This window comes from Gobius niger, assembly GCF_951799975.1.
Source record: "Gobius niger genome assembly, chromosome: 4".
Taxonomy (NCBI): Eukaryota; Metazoa; Chordata; class Actinopteri; order Gobiiformes; family Gobiidae; genus Gobius; species Gobius niger.
Window position 1 is genome coordinate 17,967,552 of NC_136855.1, and position 23,051 is coordinate 17,990,602.

The following is a 23,051-nucleotide window of genomic DNA, read 5'->3' on the forward strand; positions in this document are numbered from 1 at the left end:
ATATGCAGTAGTAGAATGGAGAGGCGCTGGTAATCACACACCAACCATATCCAACCATGTCTTTATTCACTTTGAATCAGAAGCTGTTCCTCATACAGAAAGTAAACATGACTGAAAACAGATGAACAGTTACATGTGTGAAATTAATCCACTAGTTCAGTGTTTTCCAACCACATAGTTGGCAGAATAATCGAGGTAGAGGGTACTCGGAGTATAAATCAACGACTCAAGGGGTACACGAGACAGAAAAGGTTGGGAACTACTGTGCTAGACCACTTTATGTCAATTATTTGATTTTAAATCAATACTTGAGTAAGATATTTGGTTATTCTTCCCAATGTCAATAAGTTTGATTTGACCAATGGAAATAATAAAGCAATTATTTTGTTTTGTCAATGGGATTATGTCACTTCTTCCCTCTTTCATGCTCAAACAGTTAAGATAAGATTTATTGTTCTTTTGTATATCAAATACTTTTTTACTCTCACTTGAGCAACTCTGAATGGCGACATTTTTACTTCTGCTTTAATCATTATATCACATGAACGCTACTCTTACTCAAGTAAAGATTGTGGCTTCTCTACCCACCTCCTCCAACAGAGAAAACAAAAACTTTTAAAATAAAAATGTAAAGAAAAGTGCAACAGGCACTTTCAATGTAAGGAAGCAGTAGTGTGATACAGATAATACAAAAACAATTCAACTTTCAACCCATTTTGTATTACAATATTTTTTATTTCTAAAAAATATATGCTTTGTTCCCTTAACGAGGAGTGTAGAAGCAGTTTTCCCATGATTTACACAAACATTATATAAAACAGTTTTGTGCAAGTTGTGCTTCGTCCCTGCAGTTTGGGTTTAGTGCGGCCACACACACTTCCAGGGATTGGACTCTGGAGGCTTCAGGCACTTTCCCAGTTTCTCACAGCCTTCGGGAGCCCAGTTCTGTAAGAATAAATATCAATATATGAGTATTATTTGTGACTGTGTATGATTTGTGAGGTTTATTTGTTATTAGGATTGCCACTAGGGTAGCCACTAGTATTCCTGGCATCCATCACAACACAATGAAGCATACATAAAATACAAAGAACACATACAGAAACCTTAAACACTACAAGTGAAGAATAGAAATTGCAATAAAACAGTAATTTTGTCCCAACAATAGCTTTAAAGAACATACTCATGATTTAAGGGGACATGTTGGTAGAAAGGTCATTAAAATCATCTTAATTTGTTTGCTCTTTTACTGGCAGAGGACAATCTGTTCCACTGAACAGCTCTGTATGTCATGTTTATGCTATTAGGCCAAGTTCCCCCTTCTCTCCAAGTTTAGCGCTAATAAATAATGGAGTGAACCTTTTTTCTCCCACTGAAACATTTCATATCTGCCCACAATTGAGAGCAATTCTTGTTTTTTTGCATAAACGGATATCCACAGCCTCCAGTTGTGATTACATGGTTAACCACATGGGGGCAATGCTACAACATGAATCGATTGTTCACCTTTAGAAAACATACATCTGAGCCTAAATCCTGATTGTGTCATGAACTATTATAGTACTGAATAAAATACAAGTACAACAAATTAGAACAGTGCACAGCACAATGACTTAATGACTAAAATACCCAGAGTACGTAGTGATTTAATAATAAATAATGTACCAACTAACTGTTTTCTTTCCATAATACCAAGTTCTGAAGTCTGGTGGGTCAGACGGTATAGTACAAATAATAATTTAATTTTTTTTTATCTACAGTTTGTAATTTTTTTCAACTAACTTATTTATTTTAAAATAAATTCACAAACCCCATTGGGGGCTGCAGCTCTAAAAGGTTGAGAATCACTTGTATAGGTAATGACTAAGCGATTGTGGACATACTGATTGTTTAAGTGCAAGTATCAAAAAACAAAGGTAGGTACCATATAGTAGAACCTTTTTCTATTATTACCACTTATCCAGGATCTTTGTCGTGAGAAATAAAAAACTAAAACAAGGTGAGTGGATGAGTTTTTGTGTAAATCAAAGTACATTCATTGCACTGACCATCACAGCCCGGTCACACATGTTGAGCTGTGGAACTCCAGGTATCAGCTCTCTTTGATGCTTCTGCACAATTGGCGTGATTGCCTTCAGGACGTCCAGGTACTCTTTGGACAGCACGCTGCAAAAACACAGATTGGCACAAGTTCTTTGTTATCCAGGTGAACAGAATTGTTACTAACAGTTCAGTGTAAGTAAAACCAAAACCCGTTGTAACGTAAAAATGTGCAAGATCTATTTTAGTCATGAATTTCCAAATTTATTTCTAATTTGTTGGACATATTGAACTGAAATATTACATTAATATCATTATTGCAATATTATTATTTTTTGTCATATTGTGCAGCCCTGAAAACAGTAATAAACAGGATGGGCAAAAACCTGAACCCAACGAACAGCATCACTTACAAACATTCATATCCAAACATATTCTTGTTAATGCTTACATTCTGTGTTAGCTTTATGCATTCAATGAGAGAACAATAACAAATAACAAAAACAGAAATAATGCACAGATATGGGTCATTTGCTCATGCCGCTTCTGGGAAAACCCACTCAGCGGGTGACCTGTGTAACCCCTATCCCATCCCCTGTCTCTCAATTACTGCTGTTGGACACGGCGAGCCTGAGCACCTCTGTGCATTATTATATTCAGAGTGTAAAACATGGGGCCCCGAAGGCTTTCAAAGGAACGCTGCTCACAGTAGGACCTGTAGGTTAATGGCTGCGTGTGTGTGTTGGGGGATTGGGCACTGCGCTGGTGGTGACACACTATAGACAAATATGAGCAGTGCAATTACACCCCTGATACACTCGGCAGCAGCACCTGTGCCAGCGCCGCTTCCTCCCCGCGCTCCGAGCCAGCCCTCTGATTGGCCCCCGGGGACCATGTGCATGTGCCTGAGGTGAAGTGTCAATTAGAGTAATAACCCCAGGCCCTGTCCAGCTCACCCCCCCTTGCCTCTCTCGCAAATCTCCCACCGGGCAACACGCTTCCTCCATCAGCCAGCACCTGCTCCTTTCCCTGATACTCTCTCTTTACTTTACCCCACAATTATTCGACTGGTGCGGCTTTGGCTGCAATTAGTCTCATTCTGTGTGCCACGTTCGTCATGTGCATGCTGCCGATGTTTGAGTTTTGACCCACAGCACATAAAGAGAAATCTTCCTCCTTTCAGTGGAAAACATGGATGCAGATGAAATTGCCTCAGCTTATCTAAAATCGCAAATTCTGCTACCCCATGATCCCAATCAGCGAGGGGGATATTTCATTCCCTACTATCTGTTCCCGCTCCCGATAGCTGAGATTCATTTAACGATAACTGATAAAGCATCTTATTACAAGTAAATGTAAGGGAGATTTATCAGAGTGCATTAAGCATTCAATTCCTGCATACGTGTCTGCAAGCCAAGCACGGTCACGCACCCAGAAACTTGCACTGGACAAAAAGTTTCTATTGTTTTGTCTATGCATTGGAAATTTCACAGTGTGCCCCTCTAAATCAAAAAAACTAATAATATCATTTGTTTATGCCCCCTCCGCAAACACATAATGAAAAGCCCGTAGTCAGCACAGCTCATTATCATGATTATAACCCTTAGCTTAGTGGTGTAGAGGCAAAATCTGGAATAATAAGCACCCTGTATGCAAATGGAGTCTTTTGATTTATAATGTATGGCACCCAAGGGGGATGGGGGCATTGCTCAGGTGTGTCACCACTCTGATTACTGATTCATAACAGGATTGCGCACGTACACACACACAAGCACAGAGCAGAAGGTGGGGGAATAGAGGAGACAATCAAATACATCTGCCCCGCCCACACCCCTCCTCTCCCCTCCGCGCCTTCTCCTCCCCAGTGGAAATTGAGCACTTCGCTGAGGACTATTGATTGGCGATACAAGAGCTTGGTGGCGGGCAGCAGATGAGGCCAGTCTGAGCCCGTGCTGCCTGCAGAGAGAGGGGCCTGGTTTGTGCCTGGGATGACCGAGGGGGGGCTCTTGGGACCGGGGAGACAGAGCCAGGCTGCTGCGGCTCAGAGCGGAGGATGAGTTAACCTTATGGCTACACAGGTCAGGGATGCACAAGGAGAAAGCAGGGAGAGGCGCAGCACCAGATGGGATCCACTGTGGTAGAGAGCAAGGAGACATGGACCTCCAGAGCTCGAGTCAGAGACCACCACCGACACAAGGCTCGTCAATGTAGGTTGTAGAACAATAGTCAGGTTAACACATTTACCCAGGCTTTGGGGCTTTTGTATGTACACTCGCTAGTCGCTACATAACTACATCTGTAACTGCAAGGTCTTTAGATGGTGCGACACACTTAACCTGTGTTTCTAGACTTTCCAAATGTCAATATCAGCGGAGGAAAACCATCACTATCACACACTTACACTCATTCTCCACACACTAGCCCCTTCGGATTTAATAGGCAGCATTAGATTCAGGCCTGCGCTCCTGTGTGCGGAGCCTGCTACATCACAGCCCTGCCACAGTACTGAAGGTATGTGCACAGACAGCCCCTACATCATCTTAAGTGGCTCTTTAGGTGCAGACAGAGATTAATGATATCTGGGCGGTTGGTCCAGCTGGGGGACTGAGGAGCACGCGGACAAAAAAACGTACACACACACCTACACACCTACACACTACACACCTACACACGCACACACCTACACACCTACACACACACACACACACACACACACACACACTGTCCACTGGAGTGTCATCTTTGTTGACTTGGCTGTCTCTGACCACTACTGTGTGTTCCTTTACATCACTGGTTTTATCCAGTGGGAGACTTCAGTGAGAACTGTCAGCTACCACAAAATAGTCCTCATTATTATATCATCATTATTACTCATATTTAAAATCCTGATTTTAACAAATCTCATTTTAACTCCACAGATTCTCTCTTTGAAGCATTTGCAGACCACTTAGGGAAAAGATAGAGTGAGTTTTGTCTTTACCAGAGGAAACACTGGACAGTTTTGTTCTGGTTAATGCTGAGATGCTTGATCTAGTTTTCTCCTCAGTGAGGCCCTCCACGTGTCTTTTAGACCCAATCCCAACCGTTTTTTAAAGTCATTTTATGGACAGAGAACCAGAAAGAAGATTTGTCTCTTTTCAAAATGAGATCCGTTCAAACCATCCATGTTAAAAACAACAAGCAGTGAAAGAAATCGCCTTAAGGAAATGTTTACTGGAGTAAAATTATTCAAATGCTGTGAGGATCAGGCAGAAAGATGTGAAGTTTGACCTTGTAAACCGATTCCACTGACCCTTCTGAAATACGGCCTGGCGTTTTATGGGTTGCTGTAGGTTCGTGTGTGCGCTCACTGTTAGAGCCACACTGCTTCGCTGCATACTGATTAGATTTCACCTGTTTTATTCTTCAAGGTAAATAGCACGACTAAAAGGTGTGCCAAATGAAAAACAACATTAAAGTTTTATCATCCAATCTCACAAAAAGAAACCGATGTGAGATTGTGAATTGAATGAAGAAGTGAGAGAAGAAAGGTCAAACTGTTGATTAAGGCCAGAGTTAAATGTAAGTATTAAGAGGCTGCACATTTTAAACACAAATCTGCAACTGCATATAACTGTGGTTTTCAAACTGTTATATGTGCACCAATGGTGTCACTTAGGAGTCTTCAGGTAGTGCTCAGAGAATTAGTCATTTTAAATAGAGATAATCTTTAATAATAATAATAATAATTCTTAGATGACCTGGTAGAAGCTAGATTGATATATATATTGTCTGTGTTTTATTTGTGTGGTTTTATCAAATTTTTAAATTTTTAAATTTTTAAATTTTTAAATTTTTAAATTTTTAAATTTTTAAATTTTTAAATTTTTAAATTTTTAAATTTTTAAATTTTTAAATTTTTAATGTTTTATTCTTATTGTTTTTATTTTCTTGTGCAGCACTTTGGAAACTCTTGTTTATGAAATGTGCTATAGAAATAAAGTTGGATTGGATTGGATATACAAATTTCATTAGAAGGTAATATCATTCTGGAAAGGCTCCCGTTTCAATTGTTCGGGAAGAGAAGAGGACGGACTTTGGGGGATATTTGCTGCTGATTGGATCAAACATGATTGGTTTTAGCCATTCACACATAGTCTCAAAACAATTCACTATTTAGTTTTAGAGAATGCAAGTGTGTGTTTGGAAGTCGGTCATCTAAGTAAGTAAGTAAGTACTTTATTTGTCATTGTACAACTGTACAACGAAATTGTGTTTGGGTGTCAGACCTGAGCCGCTCCGTGTTGTTGTTTGTAAAAGAGCCTGTTGTTGCGAGTGTGTAAAACCCACCCACTCACAGTTATGCTCCCACGTAGGGCTGGCCGATATGGACCAAAAGTCATATCCCGATATATTTAGGTTGAATATCGATATACGACACATATCCCAATATTTTTTACACAAAGTGAGAGCTGTGAAATGAAATGTTAAGTCAAAGTCAAAGCCAAATACGAGTAGTTTTATTGAAAACTCACTCTAAAATGTAAACATAGACATTGTATAACAAAGCTCCATAAAGTGTACATTTAAATAAATCTTTTTCTGAGGGCAGTGTTTATCTATAAAGAGATAACAAAATAAAGTGCTCACTTTAAGATAAACTTTTTAAAAATCGGCTTGAGATTACCTGTTTCTTTATGTTAATGTATTAATGTCTGAATTTGAAATATCCCGATATACACGATATGGTCTAATGTCATATCTCATTTAAAAATATATTGATATATCGTTATATCGCCCAGGCCTATTCTCATGTGACTGGTCCTGAGGATCAAAGCCCGGTGGGTGTGAGCTCAAGCCTTTATTGGCCGATGCTGATACGTTCGGCCGATATTTTTGACCAGTATTTTTGGTCTATAATCCTGTAAAACCATAAATACTTGGCCACTCCAGTAGTGGCCGATTTTACTTTATTACTTTAGGTGATTCAATAGTTTCTGTCCCAGCTTTGATTAGTTGGTGTAAGCATTAATGCAGCCTTTAGCATTAGCATACTGTTGCTAGCTGCTGCATTTTGTGCAGCAATCAAAACACAATTGTGGAGGTTAAAACTAACTTGGTGATTGGATTCTCCAAGTTCTGTGCTTCAAAATGGCATGCAGCATGTCCATATTGACTGAGGTTTAGTGAAACTTGTATTTAACAAACTTGTAGCTAACCAATTTTCATTGCAATGTTTCTCTGTTCCCCTGACGCCCATGGAGTTGTGGGAGGACTCGTTTTAAAGCCCTGAATTCGCTCTTTCCAATGCAAACAGGAAGTTTCTATCACTTTCAGTCCCGGAGATATTGGCTTTTATCAGCGTTAGAACGGCCGATAGCCGATATTGTAAAATCCCCAAATATTGGGCCGATATATCGGTTAACCTCTTATTCAGATCTCGCGAGGTCCAGCTTGCAATGCAAGGTTAGTACTTGATGCGAAAAGTTTGAGAACCAATCACACTTAGAGGGCCCAATCTTCAAAGATGCGCCAGACGAGGCCGGGATCTTGCGTATTGATCAATATTCAAAATGATACAAAATTAATTACAAAATCACTTAAAATAATCCTCAATAAAACATGTACAATTATAACTATTTTTAATTATTATAATGATGGGTCTGTATCCAAAAGTAGTTTGCGGAGATAATTTTAGTGGTTACTGGGCCTTGTTACAATAACTGTTTTATTGTTTTGATTTTGAGAGCAGGACTTATGATAGTGCCTCAAACCACAGAAAAAACAGGGGGAAATGCTGATATTAATTATATACAATAACAGGGTCGAACGCAAAATCGGTTTACAATATGTTGATGAATAATCATGTGGTCGGTTGAAAGTGGGTCTATAATATGATAATAATATGATCACATTTATCGTGCCGTTTAATAATTTATTTTGAGTTGTCATTGCCTGTGTCCTCAGAGCTTCTTAACTCTCCTCAGAGGCACACACAAAACTCCATTAAACAGCATTCGGTCTCAATTTAGACCCGAACCATTTATCCTGCATGTGTGACCTGCAGAGGGTCGAGAGGCAGATTGTGATCTTCACTGAGCTGTTTGCAATCACAAAGAGGAGCGTGTAATCAGCCGCACAGCACCTGAGCAAATCAATGCACTGCCACCTTTCTATACCACGAAATCACAATTGATCTTACGTGTATAAAGACAAACTGTGTGTTAGAAACAGACAGAAATATCTTAGTTCTTATGGTATTGTGTTTTAATTTAAATATGGGGAAATAGGACAAGTAATAAGCAGTATGAAGTCGTGATCATTATAATAAGCAGTAGTGGTGTCGTCACTCTGTGTATGAGTTTGCGGCAAATGGGGCTCTGGCTGGGGACTTCTGCAGTGCACCGGCCTGAAAATGCCTACACGATTTACCTGCCATGGGGATAATTACCACTTGGTTACTCGCTACAGACATCCAATCCATAGAGCTCCTTTGAGTTTTTGTCTTTTTCTAAGTCCTGTAGTACTATCACAGGTGCACAGGTAAGTGACACAACCTGCCAGAGGCAACCGCGAGGGATGCTTACTGGGATACTCTCAGGTATGCCATGGTATGGTATTGTCCCTCAATGGGCACATGGTGGGCACATGGTGCTGCTTCAGATACAACCACACAAAACATAATAAACACAGAGAGAAGATAACAATGAGAAATTACAACAATAATCAAATTGTGAAATGCTCTTATACATTCTTATTCACAAACCGTATGAAGGACAGAATAAATACATTTTCAAATGTGTTTTATTTGCACTTCAGCAACCTGAACCTACGGCCAAAAGGAAAAATCTCAAACTCTGTGTTTAGCACATGGGCTGGATCATTTACAATTTTCTCAGGGAGAGGTTAAAGGAATAGGCCACCGTTTTCACATACTGAGATATGTTCTTACCTCACTTTAGTCGAGTTAATATATCCCCGTCTGGTCTTTGTCCGTGCGCTCTGTCACGCAAACGGAGCACATACGCAGCCTCTCCCACATGTCATATAGCTCCAAAAAAGCTCACGATAGAAGCTACCAAGCTCTTCCACGTGTTCCCTATTTAAATAAAGTTACGTGAAGTGTTTTCATGCGAAGTATATTTACACAGAAATGTAGCATGTCGATTTTATAAGCAGATAAAAAGGGGTACTATATTGTGAGGCGTAATGATACGAGGAGCAAAACGTCCGCGCAGTAACTCCTAAAGGTTATTGACGGAAGTGAGCGGGGGAAGTCTTTTTAGATTAGAAGATTTTATTTCGCCTTGGCGACGTGAAAACAGGAAGTGACCTCCCTCTCTCCAGGTGCAGCTGAATTGTTTGCCTTTTTCAGTGAATTGTTTGCCATTTTCAGCGAACCACGTTGTTTTTCTGGATACTTTTGTACGTCTTTACCGTGTTTTGTGGAGGTTTGGTGGATTTTTTTACTTTGAGAGTCCAAAATGGTCCTGAAGAAAGCAGCTTTTTGAAGGTAAACAAACTGCTAGCTTATCAGATAAACCCATTTGAGATCTACAAACATCTTCTTCTGAGACACTGAACAGTGAAGAGGCACCAAGAGCCCCCACACCTGCAGCACGGAGGAGGCGTCACAAGAGGAGCTACAGGAAACAACAAAAGGGACCAACGAGGAGATGGTGATAGACTGTGGAGGGAGCTGTGCAGGAGGAAGAGGAAGGACGAGGTGGAGCTGACCAGTGCAGGACACCACGCTCTGAGACGGGGACAAGCCCAGGAGGCGGTGCACCGTTTCAGATGATCAGAGGAGACAGAGGGCAGCTACAGTTTTTTTATCCTCCAAGGTCATGCGGGTGGAGTGGCTGAAGGACAACGAGATCATCGACCCGGCCGAGGACAGGAACTTCTACATCACCGTGGACCACAACCTGATCATCAAGCAGGCGCGTCTGTCCGACACGGCCAACTACACCTGTGTGGCCAAGAACATCGTGGCCAAGCGCAAGAGCTCCACCGCCGTGGTCATCGTCTACGGATTTCCCATCAACAATTGCTTCTCCTGTGACCAAAACAGTGAAGATGGCGGCCGCGACACAACGATCTTTCACCAAAGAAAAAAAAGAGTGGAAAAAGAGTGGTGCGCACTGAATGGGTGCTGCTGCCGGATGCTCTCTCATCGAATGCAATTTCTCCATCTGTGAGATCAATAAAGTATCATCTTATCTTATCTTATATGACATGTGGGAGAGGCTGCGTATGTGCTCCGTTTGCTTGACAGAGCGCACGGACAAAGACCAGACGGGGATATATTAACTCGACTAAAGTGAGGTAAGAACATATCTCAGTATGTAAAAACGGTGGCCTATTCCTTTAAGGCAGACCTATTGTTTTTTTCTGACTGTCTTTTGTGCAGTTTTCATAAGATTTAAAAGGTTGGTTTGAGATTGCACAGACAGATTTCCAAACCAAACCCGTATGGCATAACGGACTTAACTCTTAAGCTTGCATTCTGTGAAAAGGGAAGTAGTACTAGCGATCATTAGTAGGTGTAGTTGTCATAATAGTAGTTAAGTTTTGTTTATTTGAGCTGTTTACATTCCTGTTTTCTTACAGAAACCACACAGTAATGGAGGTTCAAAGGGAGTAGGCTGAAGCAAGAAGCTTATGTGCGCTTACCCCATATTCAATACTATCAATACTCATGCATTCCACTGTTACACATGTATTTCCCATCAAGAACACAAATAATAACAACATCTCACAATTTACATTACATTGAAATATTGTTCCTCCTTATATTGTTCCTGAGCTTACCCGTTTCAATAAAAATATGCAAAGTACACGTGTACCATTTTCATACCCAGGCACACACAACCACGAGCGTGTACCTGCTACATTATCAGCCACACAATCAGTCACATAAACCTTACAATTTGCAGCATTTGACGTGGGAAGAGCTTTCTATTTTCTAAGAGTTCTATTGTACAAAGCAGAACATCCACATCTGTATTAAAAATGTGCTTCCATGATTAAATATAGGATCATAAAGGATAACATTAACACTGACACTAACACATATGAACAAAGTCATACTGGCATTAACATGAACATGTACTAGAGTTAGGGTATAAGTAGTAAGTATAAATACGAGAATGGAGAGAAAGAATATAACAATATCAAAACGCAGTATGTAAGTGGTAAGTTGGTAATGTAGTGAGCTTACACCTGCTGTAAACAAATACCAATCATCTGACATAACCAGTCACCACCTATACTTACTACTATATTTTAGTTAATTAGTTAATTCATCATTATCATTAATAATTATTAGTACCATGTTTTAATGTGTCTTGTCTGCCCTAATTCTCTTTTGTTTAGTGTGTGTAGTAATAGTAATGACAATGGTAACAAGCAGCAAAACAGCAAATTTGCTTTGTTCGTTTATCTCAATTTCCTCATTTTCATTTTTTATTTCAAATGGAGACATTGGTGACAGTAGTTGTATCAGCATAAGATGATATGTGGCTCAACTTTTAACTACTGTATATTACAGAGAAAAAAATATATATATTTATATATCCTATATATATATCCTATACTCTTTTATGAGTACTACACACCGGCATAAGTGACGATTATTGGTTATTTGGTATAATAAGATACTTATATTGTTTTGCAAATTGACATAAATTGAATCCTTTAAGCCATCCCATAGGTTTTACACCTCTTCAAGTGATACATTGGTTCCTGAGGGTAGTACAAACAAGGTGCAGTGTGCACCTTGAAATTAAGCATTCCCCGCAAATTGCAGAATGTTCTTCTGTATTGATAAACCATTGTTGAATATTGCTAGGCAGTTGGGTAGCTCTAGCTTTAAATACGATTAAAAGCACATTTAGAAGTTTTAGTTTAGTTTTAGAAGGTTAAATATTGTAAACAGTGTGTCGGCCCCTGAACCCAATGTTGTGCACTATCCTAATGGCTTTTTTTTGCAGTCTAAAGTCTCCAAGTGGCTACTGTAGGTAATATCCCAGACCTCCGTGCAGTAACTGAGGTAAGGAAGTATAAGCGAACAGTACAAGATGAGGACAGCTTGCTGGTCTAATAAATATCTAAACTTGCTCATAATAGCAATATTATTTTGCTAATTCAGAACATATACTGTTTATTTGTGGCATCCAGCTGATGTTGTGACAAAGAATCACTCCAAGGAATTGATACTCTTTTACTCTTTTTATTTCGACGTTGTCAATTTTGATTTGAAACTGCACATCCTTCTTATGTTAACCAAATAACATAACTTTTGTGATGCATTAAATGTAGTGATCATCATCATTTACAACTGTGATCTCAGTCACAAGCAGCTGCAGATTTTTGGCGTGAGGATAATATTGTGGTGTCATCTGCAAAAAATATAAATGTAAATTTTGACGATGTGTGGCACAGATGGTTAATATATACCAGAAACTGTTCGGTATTAGTCCAAATACTGAACCTTGAGGGACTCCTCAAGTGATGCTCCTGTTGTGGTCTATTTTCTATCTTCTATTAGGTCAGTCAGTCTATGAGCAGTTGACCAATTGTTTCTAAAACGGTGTTGACTATCATGAAGTAAACTGTCCTTTGATGTGCAACAAACAGCTTTTGATCATTGAGAAACTATAGAAAAAGGTTGATAGTTTGTGAACTGATGACTATCACCGTTTTGGAGTGACCATAGCGATTTTCATAACCTTCAAAATTCCCATATTGGTTTTCATCTATCCGTGTTTCTGATTCGAGCTTGCTCATATATTCTTTAACATACTCAAAGATGTGTATAAGCTGTGGCTCTGCCTTGTTTAATGACACTCATTACGATAATATTTACAGATGTGAGAAATATTATTGGCGAAGTGTTTTTTGGGATCCACATTGGTCTGTGTTAATCTGTGTAGTAAGTTGGATAGAAATGACTGACCTTATTGGGTACTTCTCTCCGGGATCTCGTCCCAGGTGGAAGATGAGTGGCTGCAGACTGTGGTTGGTTTGATTGTGTGTGGTCACACCAGGCACCTCTTGACCAGGGCAGAAGTCAATCCCCTGCAATACACAGAAGAAGAACAATATGCAAAGAGATCAAAATTGTGCACATTTTGTAGCATTTTGAACATCTCCACTGTCAGATTAAAAACATCTAAAATCATCTTAATGAAAACAAACGACAACAGTGGACCACAGAATATGCAAGGGCACTTTATATAACGGCTCCGCAAAGTTGGAAAAATATGTAATTGTGATTTCTGTCCAAATGCAACCCTTCAAAGAGAAAATTGCTTCAATTGTGATTAATTGTGCAGCATTAACACATATACAATTATTTACTGTACAAAGCAACAAAATAACCTGGGGGTGCGCGATATAGCAAAAAATAATCACACTTTTATTTCCTCATGGTGATCAATCTAGATTTATGTTTTGATTTCAAAATTTAAGATTAAAAAGAAATACATGGCTTTTTTAAATTTATGAACTGCTTCTTTTTACTCATGAACATCGACATCACAGACCTTTAACCTCTTAACCCCCACCAGAACACATCATCTCCAGGTTGGCTTTCCCAAATCTAAAAGCTTCTTGAAAAAAGTGTCAAAATAGTGAAGAGAACCAGAAGAAAAAAAACAAGGATGAAAATGCAAAACAAAACGTGGCAAAAACACAATAAAAAAGCCACACAAAAAACAAAAAAAGTGCAAGAGCAACAAAATATCACAAAAAAGTGATGACGGTGTAACAAAACTAAACAAAAATGAGATGAAAAAGAACGTGAAAAAAGTGACAACAATATGGCAACAACACGAGGAAAAAGATTCCGTTTAGATCAGTTTGTAGGTCTTAGCTTTCAAATGAGGCGTTACTCTGGCATACGTATAGGCTGTAAGCTATAGTCCAGATGCTTTTAGATTTGGGTAAAACTGGAACTGGAGAAAATACACAAAGGCGCGTGGTAAGAGGTTAAAATAAATCTCAGCTCAAACAAAACTGAAAGCTTTCAACTCATTCAACTCACTCAATTCACTCATTCAATATCATTCAACACAAAAATCTTGTCTCCAAACTCCAATGCAAACAACAAATAGAAATTGCTTCATTGCCAATGCCTAAACTAGAGCAACAACAAAACGAACAGCGTCATCATTACGGCGTCACTAGTTACTACCGCTCACATACAGCTCATATACTGTAGCAGGACTATTGTATGTGCTGCTATCCCCCCTTCAGTTCCAACTTCTGTGAGCCTTGCCCCTGACTCCATTCCCCAGAGTCTGGCGGTGATCACAGGCTGATTGAGTCACACTCACTCCTCCACAACCCCCTGGAGATGTGCGGATGCCGCCTTCAAAACACACAGCACACACCGACACACACTTTCTGATGAAGTAATATTGAGAACGCATTCATCTGTAAGCTACTGTTGCTGCACCCCTCTGTGATCACTAAACAGAGCACCTTGAAATACATATAGAAGCGAGCGAGTGTGAGTAGATAGATACCCCCCGCCCCGCTCAACCTCGTCTGATCAGGACTTGTCCTGTCTTCTGAAGCCAGCAGCTTAGAAATGCAGGGGAAAAAAAAGTCCAATCCCAGAGGAGCGGCGAGAAAAAGGCTTGCTGTGTGTATCTCTCCAACTGTCTCTTGTAGTGAGACTGAATAGAAGAACTCCCTATCTTCCTTGACATTAATGCTATGGATACAACTAGGCTGCTTTCAGACTGGAACAGAGCGCTCGCTATTACGAGATAAGGTGCAGAGACACCCAGGGGTGGCCAGATGGATTTTTTGGAAAAGGTAATATTCTTCAGCTGCTCTGAAGCGTGAGGAAGAAATCAAAGTTTTCTTCTGTAACTTTTGGAATTATTTTATCCAACAAATTCATTACTCCACATTGTTTATTTATACTGTATTTAACAAAAAAATGTTTGTCTGTCTGAATTGCATGTTGTGTAAGTTAAGCGCACAGACATTTTTAACATACAGTAAATTATAAAACAAAAACGAGACAACTTGCTTGTATAGGATGGTGTACGGTCAGTTTTCATTTGTCACAACAAATTGCCATTACAGCAATACTGCCGGATAGCTGAGTGTATAATCCAAGGAAGGTCTGTGATCTTTTTCTCCTTATACGTTTTTGAGCATATTAACATCACAGTATTGCCCCTGGAGGACTTGTTGAGTATTTTAAACCCTGTGAAATTTCTCATTTTCCCCATGGATGAGCCGCATAAACGCATCTCGGACAGAGCAACACTTTCAGCAGCTATTAACCGGCAATTTTGTTTTTTCCCTGTTTATTTTTTCTGGTCTCAGGGAATACAAATTCAACAAATATTCACTATCAGGCATTTTAGGGTGAAAAGGCTTTGAACAGAGCTGTAGTTCTTTTTAATGCTGAACAGATTAACTTGTGGTTTGATTGCATATCAATGTAACTGACTGAATAAGATAAGATAAGACTTTATTGATCTCACAATGGATAAATCCACTTGTTACAGAATGTCAAATACACTGTATAGTAAATAATTTGTAAAAACATTTCCTTGGCCTCAGACAACACAGAGCCAAGGATTTCAGCCGGACACCACAACATGCATGAGCATGTTTTTCCTATTCTTCCTCTCTTTCATGTACACACACCAATCAATAGGCAACTCACAGGCAATCAGACACCATTATTTGTGAAGTTCCACTTCAGTTCACATGAGTTGATAAAGGAGGCCACTATTGATTCAGCGGCCCTGAAGGAGAGAGCAATTTAAGCGACCGATGGGGCATAAAACAAACTGGATCAAAGTAAAGGAGAGTGGGACATGTTTTTATGGACAAAGACGCACACTCATGTCCTGCCTTAGAGTCAGATCCGACTGTTGCTCTGATAAATATAATCAGCTCTGTTGAAGTAATTAGTGCAGAGACACTGCTGTCTCTGTCTTTTAAGCGCCATGATGTCAAAAAGAATGACTACAGCAGGGAGTGGGCCATATAAACAGACAGACAGAAAAAAACCACTGGAGTTAACAAACACGTCAACTACTTGATGAATGATGTAAGTTTGCTGATGTGGGGGCTCTTCATTAATATTCATTATGCTCTGATGTACACAGCAGTCAACTGATGAGGCATTTTAGAGATAACACCAGCAGAGAAAGTGTTTGTGTGGTGAGAGGAGATTAGCAGAGACAAAAGGGTGAGTGAATAAACCAGAGTTAGTACAGGCTGACGACTTACGGTTTTAAACTGCTCCCAGGAATTACTCCAGGTCCAGTAGTGGGCCTTATACTGACCAAGCCTCACAGCCATCAGCTCATTCCCACGGTAAAAATAAACAGGCCTGGAAAATAAATACATTTGCCATTATACATATGATATACATGTATTATAGTTTACACATCTATCAATTGTATTATTGATCTTTTTTGTGTTTAGCAAGCAACATGCTACTAAAAAGAAATGAGAAACAACTGTTCATTCAAAATTTACATCAATAAATCCACTGTACAATCCTGATTAATGAGTGTAACACGTCACACTTAGGTCTTGTGATGGTTGGCACCTGTTTTTCAGTGAGTCTGAGTTGTTCAGCAGGACAGGGGTCAGGTCAAGTCCGTCCAGCATTCGATCATTGGGAGGTTTAATGCCTGCTATAGCGAGACTTGTGGTAAACAGGTCCATTACAGTGGAGAGCTGAAAGTTCACCTGCAATTCAAAACATGTTAGTGGTACGTCCAGTAACACTTCACAGAAAAAACTAATCTGTGTTTTTACAACATTTGCATACAAAGTGTGGACCTAATGTACTAGGCCTACAGTTTATTTTAAAATCTCCAAATGTGTGTTTAAATGAGTTTAGAGGAAGAGGACATGGTAAAAGTGCGGAGAGGACACGGCCCAGGCAGGCGCTAGAGCTGGAGTGAGCGGCTGTTTTATCTCCCTCTCCCAGTCCCACTGAAAAGCTTTATTTTATTTATAAACTTTGAACTATTTTCAGATAAAATGCCATTTTTTCGCTGTCATCCTTGATCTTCCGTTCCATTCTCTCCTGAGCGAGCCTTAGAGGGAGACGGCACGCTCACAATCAGATAGCACTATCAGGCCTCTGCAGCTGCACCACCATGTGCCGCTGCTGCTATCGGCGACCCGCACACACTCTGCTCCACTCGCACACACTAACTCTGAGCACTGAAATGAATTCCCTTTTCTTCTGTAGCCACTGAACTAGCTGCAGAAAAGACTCTGCAATGCATTCCCTGATCTATCAGCACATCCAGACACTCGTTCTCACACAAACACATTTAGCTCCTCTCCATTTTTCACTTTTAAAAGTCCCTCTCACACACATATGCACAAAATGCAGGACCCGCCTGCACAGAACTAAAGACAGGACAAAAGGACACAAGAATTGAGTAACTGGCATGTAGTTTATAACTAAAAACTAACAAATAAATTCACTTAGATTTTTCTATTCTTTACACTTTGTGTATCAACAGATTTTTATTAAGGAGAATGTTCACATGTCATTGTTAAAACTATTAAATATAATAATGTATTCCTTTTTTGGGGGCTATTTTGTTATTATGCTTCTTTTGTTTCATCACGTTCAGTGTTATCCCTCTTCAGATGTGACTCCTGCTGGTTAGCACAAAACCAGTGCTTCAATCCCTATTATTGCTGCTCTGTTCATGTGTCCACAGTCTGATAAAACACAACAATAGAAAATGGGATACACTACAATAGTGCAGGGCCAGGACCCGCCCACACCCCCAGCTCTGTGCGCAGGGCCTTGGCCTCTTTAGGCACTGAGGGAATGCTTTGCTTCTATGCACCAGGCAGCTTCATTCCACTACATCCCTTTGACAATTTTCAATTGTTCAAATTTTGTGACATAAACTTTACAATAGACGCCTTCGCATTTCCAGAACAGCTTCATCACTTTATCTGAATGCACTGCATGTTTGTGTGTCCATTTTGATATTAAAGCCTGCTGCAAATCCCTTAAACAATTGCTTTTTGTTGCCTTCGATGCTTTGTTCTAAAAGCTTACAAACTATAGACTGCAGATCAACAGAGATTTCACAAGTATGAGAAATAAAAGAGCCCCACTCTGGCTTTGTCCTTTTGCCCAAGCAGCAAAAATGATAAATCTATTCTACAGTATAGGTCCAACAAAGCAGCTTTGTCATCACAACCTTTGAAAGCCTGAAGGAGAATCTGTGGATCCACATGTGCAGGGAGTCACTCATGTGACACACATGTAATGCTGTACGTCACTGTACATATGTTTGCATTAACTTCAATATGGGGTTTCTGTTTACACACACCACTAATCAAGCATCTACATTGGTATGTGGGATGAAACAAAGCACACAGACTTGTTCTGCACACTTGCACATGCAAATGTAAAAACAGCGGTCAATTAAAATGTGGCAGAGCATTGCAAACGTAAAATCACTCCTGGCAGCTTGGCAGTGCCAGCTTCTCCGGTTTTCCTACACCAACCACCTCCATTACTTCTTAGTTGCTTCCTTCCTTGCCCCCCTCCTCCTCTCGTTCCTTTATCCTGCGCGCCTGGCATATTCAGATACTGAAGTCCTCATTACAGCTCAATCCAACCTCAGCAAACAACCAAACAGATTAGCCGCTTAAGACGCTCCCAATCCCCCTCTCCCTGGCTCCTCTGCAGTGCTATCAGGCCGCAGCACACCCCTGTGAGATGAGCCAGGGGCAAGGCTTACTGCAGACTGCAGCCTCCGCGCGCTCCCACCAAATCCCTCTGCGTCACAGCCCCGTGTCACAGCTGCCCCTAATACAATTAAAAGTCATTTGCAGAATGCATAGGCTTAGAGGATCACTGTGTGGGTGGGGGTTAAATTGGGAAGGGGGGTAAAGAGTTGGGGCATCAGCTTTTGCCAAAAATACAGTATTTAAGGAAACAGTAAAATGCGCCCACACACGCTGCAAAAATCAAACTGTTAATCTTTAGTGTTCAAGATTCACATTGTTGGTTAAGCGTCAGATAGTCTCAAAGAGGCAATTTGGACAAGACAGAAAAGTGAAAGGGAAATGACTTCTTCCTTTGCAAACTCTGCTGATAGGAAACAGGAGGGGAAAGATCTAAACATTTGTGTGCTCTTGATAAACATGATCCGAACATTGCCCTTGGTGTCTTAGTTCATTCTTGTACTTGGAAGTTTAAAATCACTCTCTTACTGTGCCTTCTTTGATATGTCCAGGCCAATAAGCTATGGCTGGTTCCCTCATTCCTCCTTCAAAAGTCGTCTCCTTCCCGCAGAGAAAAGGCCCGTTGCTGCCACCTGAAAAGCACAAACATATTAACATTGTTTTATTTATTTTGAAAGAGTTGTAATAATTAGACAAGCTTTGGTTAAACTTACCTTCAGTCCCTGATATCAGAGCTGCACCGTTATCGGAGGTGAAGAAAACAAAAGTATTATTATCAATTCCAAGAGACTTCAGCAAAGCCAACATTTGCCCAACACTGTAGTCCAACTCCATCACAGCATCACCATACCTGCAGCAAATGCAAATCAAACTATAACAACACAACAGAGTGGGGGGGGTTGCATGATTTTGATGAAATACCTATTTGCTATTCTTCTGGCAAGAATTATAATTGCGATAAGGTGTCATTTCAGATGTGTCCTGGGTTGTTAACATTTGAGGGAACACAAATATATATGAACTGATATGAATACTAGAATCACATGTGTTTCAGAACACATGTGATTCTGGAGGTATAAAGTTCAGGGTTGGCAGATTATTATGATTATTAATTATTTATAAATATTGCACTGCCTAAATAACTTTCTATTTTGTAATTGCAACCATCTATTGATTTGTTCACATGCAGAGGCTTTCCAGCGGCAGAGAGGACAGATTCAATTGGGTGTACATTGAGTATTTATAATTCTAGTAAAATATGAGTAAAGTGACAGTACCTCCCACGCTCGCTCTTTCGATTGAACTTTTTGGAAGCGTATACTGGGCCGTGAGTGGCATCAGGCGCCCAGTACAGAAAGAAGGGCTTCTGAGCTTGATTCAGACGCAGTATGAAGTCCAAACCTTCCTGTATAAGAAATATTCCACACCTTAACAACATGAATTTACTTGTTTACACATTTCAAAACATAGAACTGTCTATATCTCATCTATAATGACTTTCACCGGAAGTGATTCAAAAATCCCTCCCACAACTTCCTAGGCCTCAGGGGGGCGGAGAAACATTGGGGTGAAAACATTTTTGCTCACTTATTTTAGATATTTTATGTTGTAGACTTTTGCGTAGAATTTCAGAATCATAACAGAAAAGGACTTGCTGTTTTCTGCTGATTTCTGTCTTTCAAACAAGCTCTCCCCAAAGTACCTACTAAACATGAATGTCCTAAATAAATCATCCCTATGCCCCTCACCAGCGCCTCCTGCTGTCACAATTCAACACTGACATGCTTAGAACCATGAAACACAGGATTACGTTTTTAAAACTTTTACACAAGAGTTAAATATAGACAATATATGTGACTTATCCAAACAGACAGAGACCTCTAATGACAAACCCTTACTCAAATCAAATTAAAAAGCCAAAAAAAAAAAGGCTATTTACAGATGTGCAGCAAGTCACTTGACACTCACCCGCAAGTAGATCTGTGTAAGATTGGATTCTGCAGTGTCTCTGTGAATCTCAAACTCCTCATAGTACCTGCAAAACAGTGTCACAGCAATATTTTTCCATCACACTAGCACCCTAACGTTGTTTGGGAAACATAAAATACACAAGCACAGCTGGACAGTACATAAAAATTAAAGGAAAAGAATTTTCAAAGATTTTAAACCTTTATTTAAGCATTGGCCAGGCCGGTTAAACCAATGTGTGAGAGTTTAAATACGACCTACCTTCCAATCATTTCACTGTTGTTGTAAACAGGGATGTTTGGTCGGTCTGTGTTCTTGTAAGGGCCAAAGTGACAGTTTGGAGCACCAAACCATTCATCAAAACCATGTTTTAAAGGGAGGTGTTTGGGTCTGTGGCCAAGATGCCTGCGATACATAAGGACACATAAGAAACATAAGTGGAAGATGTTCTAAACTGTTACAGTGGTTCTCCCCTTTTACTATGTAGTGTGAATAGACAACCTGCCCTGTGGAGGTCACGAACAACAGCAGTCATAATAATAGGGGGGACGTGGCTCAAAAGGTTGAGAACCACTGTGATATTGTATCGTAAAATTCTCCAACAGATGAATTAAAGTGCGCAACTTAAAATAATAATTTTACTTATCAGTATTCACTAGAACAATGAATACATTTTCATTGAACAGCACTAATTGTTGTGTGAAGTGACTAAATGCAAATTGTCAAAAAAAAAAAAATGCCCATACCATTTGCCAACAATCTTGCTGACATAGCCCCTCTTCTTAAGCATCTGTGGTAACAAAATCTCATCTTCAGAGATTCCTCCTACTATCTCCTGTGGGGTGTATGCTGTAAAAATGCAAATATTATGTCCATATTGCATGTGATAGAAAGTGTGTCTTGGATACTTTTTTGATAGTGTCATACCATTTCTGGCATGTGCATTGGTGGTGAAGAAACCGTTTCTGACTGGCAGCCTCCCAGTAAGAAGAGCAGCTCTAGCTATGAAGAGATAAGTTGATCTTAATAAAAATGCCAATGAGGATCATTCAAAACTAAAGCTAATTTACTTAATACACAATATTGTTTTGTGATGTACATCGCCCCCTCCATGAACCGCCACCTTAACATGGTGGAGGGGTTTGAGTGCCCGAATGATCCTGGGAGCGCTGTTGTCAGGGACTTCGTGCCCCTGGTAGGGTCTCCCATGGCAAACAGGTCCTAGGTGACGGTGACGGGTCAGACAAAGAGCGGTTCAGAAGCCCCTGGATGGATGGATGGATGGATGGATGGATGGATGGATGGATGGATGGATGGATGGATGGATGGATGGACATCGCAACATGTCTCTCAATACATGTCTTAACGTACTTACATAATAATACAGGTTATACTTTTGTCATATGTGCATACTAGTGTGTTTCAGGATTGAGCGACTGACCCAAACTCAGAGACACAAGGCAAATCAAATATTTAAGAGCTGGTCACTATTGTTCGATCGGCTTAGTTATTGATTAATATTAAGTTAATCAAAAGAGAAAATGCTTGTATTATACTACAGCCATAGTTTTAATGTACCTTTGCAATTTTTCAAATATTTTACTCATCATTGTCATATTTGGTTTGTAAGTTTCAAAAAGTCCACTTTCTATTTAGTTTTATTCAGAATAAAGTATTGACATTGCTGATCGGAACTCTATATTCATTGTATTGCGATACGGAATGTATTGGCTCTGAAACGTCACAGTAAATAGCACCTCTTTACAAGTTGTTAAAAGGTTAGAAGCTAAGGCTGTGAAGTAATCGTGTTTATTTGGCAAGAGGAAATCACAAAAACTTTTGTGACAATTCAAAGATGTGACATTATCTGGCATCGCACGAAAGAACAACTGGTTTGCCATTTAAATAACACAAGGACACTCACAAGGAGAGCACAGTGGGTTTGCAGTGTAGAAATTGGGGAGCAACATCCCCTGAGCAGCCATGGCATCCAGGTTAGGAGTCTCTTTGGAGGGTTGCCCAAGGACTCCCAAATCTCCCCAACCCATCTACACATTGAAATGGTATTATTAATAATATAGACGCGAAAAGGACAAACACAAGCCAAAGAACACTGTCAGTACATAGTAATAAAGGCACAGAGATTCACTAATACTCACGTCATCCATAAGCATAATGATGATGTTTGGAGGCATAGCCCCTGACGCTATATTTGCGAGAAGAAAACATATTATTGAAAATACAAGACTCAAAGAAGTAAAAACAGACAGTCTTCTCATAGCTGGAGTCAGGTCATGTGAGCATTTGAGGAAGTGAAGTGTGTGTGTGTTTTTTTTCCCTCAATG

The 23,051-nt window shown here is 39.9% G+C and overlaps 1 protein-coding gene across 1 annotated transcript; it reads right to left on the minus strand.

Annotated features, from left to right (window-relative positions):
• Positions 1 to 454: 454 nt before the first annotated feature.
• On the minus strand, positions 455 to 22,992 carry galns (galactosamine (N-acetyl)-6-sulfatase). The gene is made up of 14 exons (XM_079555332.1): positions 22,866 to 22,992; positions 22,631 to 22,754; positions 21,634 to 21,708; positions 21,453 to 21,555; positions 20,968 to 21,111; positions 20,707 to 20,773; positions 20,016 to 20,143; positions 19,452 to 19,588; positions 19,267 to 19,370; positions 16,613 to 16,755; positions 16,288 to 16,390; positions 12,980 to 13,101; positions 2,049 to 2,166; positions 455 to 945 (listed from the first exon to the last, which is right to left on the minus strand). The coding sequence occupies exons 1-14, from the start codon at positions 22,983 to 22,985 to the stop codon at positions 859 to 861; spliced, it is 1,575 nt and encodes a 524-aa protein (XP_079411458.1). The 5' UTR covers positions 22,986 to 22,992; the 3' UTR covers positions 455 to 858.
• Positions 22,993 to 23,051: the final 59 nt, after the last annotated feature.